General features: G+C 42.0%; 1 protein-coding gene across 1 annotated transcript; it reads right to left on the reverse strand.

The window, feature by feature from the left end:
* Positions 1–2,323: 2,323 nt before the first annotated feature.
* LOC147605674 (uncharacterized) lies at positions 2,324–3,249 on the reverse strand. The gene has a single exon (XM_086793635.1). The coding sequence runs from the start codon at positions 2,999–3,001 to the stop codon at positions 2,324–2,326; it is 678 nt and encodes a 225-aa protein (XP_086649761.1). The 5' UTR covers positions 3,002–3,249.
* Between the last annotated feature and the right edge of the window lie 3,002 nt (positions 3,250–6,251).

A 6,251-nucleotide genomic window follows, 5' to 3' on the forward strand; every position in this document is an offset into this window, starting at 1 on the left:
TGCTTGTTGCCTAAGAAGCCATCCAAGAAGCTACATGCCTCTACTCTAGCACGACTCTCTCTAGCATGTGGTCAATATATGACAAGGGGTAAGATAGTGAATATATGACAATACATGACAAGGGGTAAGATAGTAAACTATGGCGGCATTAACCTTTTTAAGGTTAAAGTACATACTGAGCTTTTCGTTCTTCTTTTTGTTAGGAATGATCATTATTGCTGACAACCACTTGGTGTGCTGAATCCCATACATAAATCCTACATTGATGAGCTTGTCTAGCTCTTTTTTGACCATTTGTTCATACTTGGGATTCATGTGGTAGCATCGTTGATGGTTTTGCATCACCACTTCTTGAGGTATTCCCTTCATGTCGATGTACTTCCAAGAGAAAACATCTTGAAATATTTGAGCAAGGCTACCAACTCTCCTTCTTGTTGCTCACAGGGGTGAGCTAGAAGATCTCACAAGGGTGATGTCTTTTGCAATGAATGCTTGGTTCTTCACAAGGCCGTCATGCGAGAAGTGAAAAAAAATTAATGCCTCTAGTGAAATCTACAAAGGTGATGTGCATGGGTAATGGGCAAAAGATGTACCCATGTGTGTACACTTCTCCAACACGAAGGCTCCTCCAACTCAACCGGTCTCTTTGGCTCTATTTACTACTTTCTTTTATATTTACTTGACATCCTTTTCTATAGGGAATCAAGATCATTAGAGTGTTTGAGGCAAGGCAGGAGATTTGCACATGGTTGTGCCCAAAGCTCTACAAAAAAGAGCTAGGTGGCCTTTGTGACATAATTGATTTGGCATTATCAACAAGCACATGGGATAGAGGCAGTGGGATGGAATGTTCCTGTTGATTCTAGGAGGTCCAAGTGATGGTTCATACCCATTAGGAGGTCCAAGTGATTGTTCATACATGATGGGTGAGGGTTTCGCTTACCGCCATGGTCTCCCATCTAGAATTGTACCTGGATGGATATCTCAATGATGAGGCTTAAGGCAAGCTGGTGTAAAAACAATGCTTATATGTCTATTACATGTAGAGCTCGTGGATATATTACAAGTGGATTGCATTGGCATTGAGCCTGGAGGTATCTCAAAGTCATGCATGAATTTCAGACTAAGAGGTCCCATATGCTAGAAACCTAAGAGTAAAGGAAGCTCCTTAGCCAAGAGACTTGTAAGATCAAGATCAAAAGAGGAAAGAATGGCTAGTCTAGGATGTCTGATTTAGACCTTGAAGGTAGCCTTAGGTAGCCATTGAGACCTATGCCACACATTGAGGCGTCACACTCCTTAGGGACTTTATACTCGCATTGGACCAACACTATACACATGAGTGCTCCACAAGGTTTCACCAAACCTATAATAACCCCAATGCCACCAATCTCAAGTCCCTTGCGTAATGCTAATTTCAACCTAATCGTTTCTCAAATCCCTTTATCCTTTAGTGAACAAACTCTTTCCATGCTAATAACAGTGTAGAAAGGGGGTACACATAGGTTGAAAGAGATCCTAAGCCAAGAAGGAGCTGCACATAGCTCGAGATGCCCTTAAACATGTTACTTGGAAAATTCTCAAATATATGAATAAATTTAATGGTTCCACAAACCCATATAAGTTCATGCAAGTGTTTGAACAATGTTGCACGATGCATTTAGTGTTTTTGACTATGCATCTAAGGTTCAAGCTTTCACATTATGCTTAACAGGCAAATCCAATCCAATGGTTTATCACTCAATTTCAAAACTTTGAAGGCAGCTTTCATCTATGGGTTCTCAAGGCAAGGCCACTAGTGTTGTGCATCACGTGAACTTTACTCAAATGAGTGAAAAGCTGATAAAATCGTACAAGATCACGTGAACTTTACTCGAATGAGTGAAAAGCTGATGAAATCATACGAGATTTTATTCTTCGAATGAAAACTCCAGATTCATGGTGTGAACTAGGGGGAAAATTGAATGACACTCAATTGAAATGATGTTTTATGATGGGGTAAAGAAAAATAGCTTACACAATTTAATCCTTGTATCAAAACCTCAAACCTTTGACCAATGTTGCAAAGAGGCTATCCAATGGGATGACATGTTAAATAATGACCTAGAAGTGGAGAATCCCTCAACCAAACAAAGGGTTGTAAATAAATTTCTTTCGAAGCTCACCACTCAACAACTTTACACCGCTTTCATGGGGAGAGAAATTTGGGATGAAAAAGAAGCTAGACATCAACAAAATCTAAAACCTCTTCCACTTGGGGGAATTAAGCCAATGCTTTTACAGTTCAATCATTGCAAACAAGATCATAAAACCACACTTTGTCCTAAAGTTTGTGCAGCAGAACCAAATCAATTAGAGGAATTTTGTACATGAACGGCTTACAACGAGATATGGAGGGCCTAGAAAAAAGTACATGAGGAGAGCCTATATGAGTGCCCCATCGTATTCTAACATGGACGCCTCTACTAGTGCCACGGAAGTGCCGGTGGGTTGAATGTACCAGGAGAGGGGGATGCACCGTGACTGGCAGGAGACGCACCGTGACTGGTGTCAATATGTAGCATGACGACGTCGTCTCATAGGGGATACTGTAGACGTCCTGGATACCACCCAAGGAAATGGGGTGGCAATATATGGCGCCGTCGCTGGAGATGGCGAGGATGGAGTGGAGTTCCCCCGGTATCGAGGATGGCCCGCCGTCCTCCTCCTGCTTGCGACGTGCGCTGGGGCGCGGCGGGATAGCCTTATCCTGCCGATCATCGCCGCTTCCCACAGACGTACTAGCTGTACTGGCGTAGATGGGGGTCAAGTCCCGGTCGCTCGACAGTAAGCCCTTGCAGATGGGGCATGAATGCTTCTTCAGCCCCTTCTTCTTTTCCTCCTCCATCCAGCGGTATATGCAAGGCCAGCAGAAGAGGTGCCCGCAGCACGTCACCACGGGTTTCCTTGCCGTCTCCGACAGGCATATGCTGCAGCCCAAGCCTCCGCCCTGCTGCCTCATGCTGCCGTGATCTGCTAACTGCTTCTGTCTTCGCCGCCGCTTCTTCTTCTTCTCGTCTCAACGACACCACCGCGCTTTAGTTTGCCGCGCCCTCTTTTTAACCTCCCCGTGGAAAGCAACACGCTTGCTTTTTTCCCTTCCCGCTTTCCTAACACCGTGTAAATCCATTTTTTTTCATCTCTTGTTTGCTTTTTTATGTGGTCTTCCCTTTTTGAAAACTAGTATTCAACTTGGGGTCCCGTATGTAAAAATATGAAGAGTCAATTTATTTAAAAAATCTTATTTTTAGAAATTCAAGACTTCTTTTTTCTCTCCTCTCTTTGTGCTTTAGTTGTCCATGGTTGATATGTAATAATGTAATATATAATTGTCCATGGTTGATATGTAATAATGTCGTGAAGAAGAGAAGGTGGTCATGTGCAGCCAGGCGCATGCGCTAAGCAAGGAAGTCTTATATAGTGGGCATACGGTTACGGCATTCCCATGCCAATATCTTCAAGTTAGCCTCCCAGATCTTGATGGCGTCGTTGTCCCATTCTGTTATTGTCTTAACCACTAAGAGGAGGCGATCGGAGCACTTTAGGAAGCGGCCCATCCTCCCTAGGTCTAAAGGGGGCGGTGCTAGTTGGAACAGCAACTCCCAATGCCCCATGTTGTAAGTGTAAAGTTGCAAGTGGCTCGCCATGCTACAGCATATCGTGTGCATGAGTGGCTTCCCTTTCCACTCTGCGTAGCCGTGGGACGGGAGCATAGACGGGAGCGGCCTCGGGGCGCCGGTTGGTAATGCGACTGCCGAAAAGCTGGTGCAATCATACTCCAACTGCCACTCGTTGGTGAGACCCATGAAACATCCTTCACATTGCTCTTATGACATAATGAAGCCATGCCTGAAAGTGAGACCATAGAGTCTGAACTCATCTATCTTACAAGAGTCCAAATAGTTGAAGCTTTAGAACTTAAGACTCCATAACCTGAACCATTTAAATGGATTCCTAGGATAAAAAATACCTTTGAAACGAGCTTCGGAGTCCAAACCATCCAATCTCAATTCTATCCTTATATGCAAAACAATCTCATGACATATGAGGTATGGCATTGTATAGGCAAGCCAAGCTTGCAGGCTCATGAATGGATTCTGTGGACTGACACTCAAGGCATGCCATCTCTATGGTCTTTTGAACACACAGTTTATGTGGAGTCTAGCCCCTTGAAATGTAAGATTTATGTGCTAGACTTCATGTTGAGATTTATGTGCTAGACTTCATGTTGGAAGTAGATTTTATCCTAGGAAGGGATTAGGCTACCTTGGTGCAAGCTATACCAAACTTCATCAGCCGAACATGTTGTATGAAGATTTATAACAAAGAAGTGGCAGTGCCATTCTATGAGACAAGGATGAAATAACATTTAATGCTCTTTATGACCTTGTTCGAAAGAGACAACTGGCTTCTACATTAGGAGCCACTCTTGTTGAAGACCTACCCTCTCCATCGAAGATCGTTTGTGATGGACTCTCTAGATCAACCATATCCCCAAAGAAGGAACAAATCCCAAATCTACATATTCATAGTCCTAAAACTATAGATCTCCATGAAGATAACCATTCTATTTCTTCAAAACTTGGAGTAAGGGCCACATTTTTTGAAGAAAGAGCCACCCAAAATACAACCATTGTGTTTCACGAACCTCTTCTACAAGTGTCACCAGGGAAGCATTAAGATCTCAACCACAAAACCTCATCTACCAATAGCCACTCGAACAATTCCTAATCACCAGTGTGGCAGCACCAATGGCCAAACCCATGTCTAACAAAGAATCCAAGGATGAAAATTTTACTACAAGGAAAATTCTTCAATCGACATCATCAACAAAAGAAAAGACTCATACCAGGGTATCTTCATCATCAATAGTCCCTCTATTGCCAACTCCACAACCCTTGACCATACTATAGTAGCAACTGACAAGGAAAAGCTTTAATCTTCACCTCGTCAATGATAAATCCTCTTGCCAAAGTCCCAAAATAGCAAGAAGGAAAGGTCGTTATCCACCACCACCAAGAAGACCATCAAGATATTTCCAAAGCATCAAAAGGTGGCTGGAAAAGCAAGTACTTCAACCACAACCCTTGACCATACTATAGTAACAACTGACAAGGAAAAGCTTTAATCTTCACCTCGTCAATGATAAATCCTCTTGTCAAAGTCCCAAAATAGCAAGAAGGAAAGGTCGTTATCCACCACCACCAAGAAGACCATCAAGATATTTCCAAAGCATCAAAAGGTGGCTGGAAAAGCAAGTACTTCAACCACAACCCTTGACCATACTATAGTAGCAACTGACAAGGAAAAGCTTTAATCTTCACCTCGTCAATGATAAATCCTCTTGCCAAAGTCCCAAAATAGCAAGAAGGAAAGGTCGTTATCCACCACCACCAAGAAGACCATCAAGATATTTCCAAAGCATCAAAAGGTGGCTAGAAAAGCAAGTACTTCAAGCACAAGGATTTTATGAGATGGTAACAATCTTGTTTGGCTACCTAGTCAAACCAAATAGTTTTCACATGGAGAAATTCAAAGGCCTCAGAGGAAGAAGAAAATAAGGGAACCTCAACCATGGCATTCAAAGAAATTACACAAGAAAGTAAATTAATACTTATTATAAAGATATTTGAACAACATTTCTATTTTTTTATTGTTGTTATTGTAGTAAAGACTTGAGACACACTGAATTTTGATTCTTTTTGTAATTACAATCCTTAGTTGTAATGGGAATATATTCTCAAAAAATAAATGTATTCTACATCAGCTTTCTCAAGAAGCAAACATAACATAGTTAAACAGTCAAAAAACTATAAAAGAATCAAAGTGCAACATTGAAAACTAGATCTAGTTGAAAAAGCATTTGCTCAATGCTCCACCCTCATGTTGTTACTGCAACATGTGACGGATGTACTCTATTTTGTAAAGCCTCCTATTTGAGGAGTAGCCATCGTGGGAAGCACCAGAGCACCCGACATTCCCAATTTAGACAATAGATGGTGGCCAAGTGTTACAAGATGGCTAGGAGAGCTTATATAAACTTGTCACTCTGCCAAGTGCATGCTTATGCGAGCTATGAAATCGCATTAGTGTGTGTCCTAAGACAACAAACCAAGAACACAATGTTCTCAGGTTATGGAGCTCATTTCAAGACAGTCTCAAATGGACGTGGAAACTGCACAAATTCCCTATGTGTTTTTGTTGTAGTCTAA

This window comes from Cibotium barometz, chromosome 59, assembly GCF_041138505.1.
Source record: "Cibotium barometz isolate CiBa-2024 chromosome 59, ASM4113850v1, whole genome shotgun sequence".
NCBI classification, from domain to species: domain Eukaryota; kingdom Viridiplantae; phylum Streptophyta; class Polypodiopsida; order Cyatheales; family Cibotiaceae; genus Cibotium; species Cibotium barometz.

Coding starts and splice junctions, on each gene's coding strand:
- LOC147605674 (XM_086793635.1), bottom strand. CDS start 3,001: ATGAGGCAGCAGGGCGGAGGCTTGGGCTGCAGCATATGCCTGTCGGAG.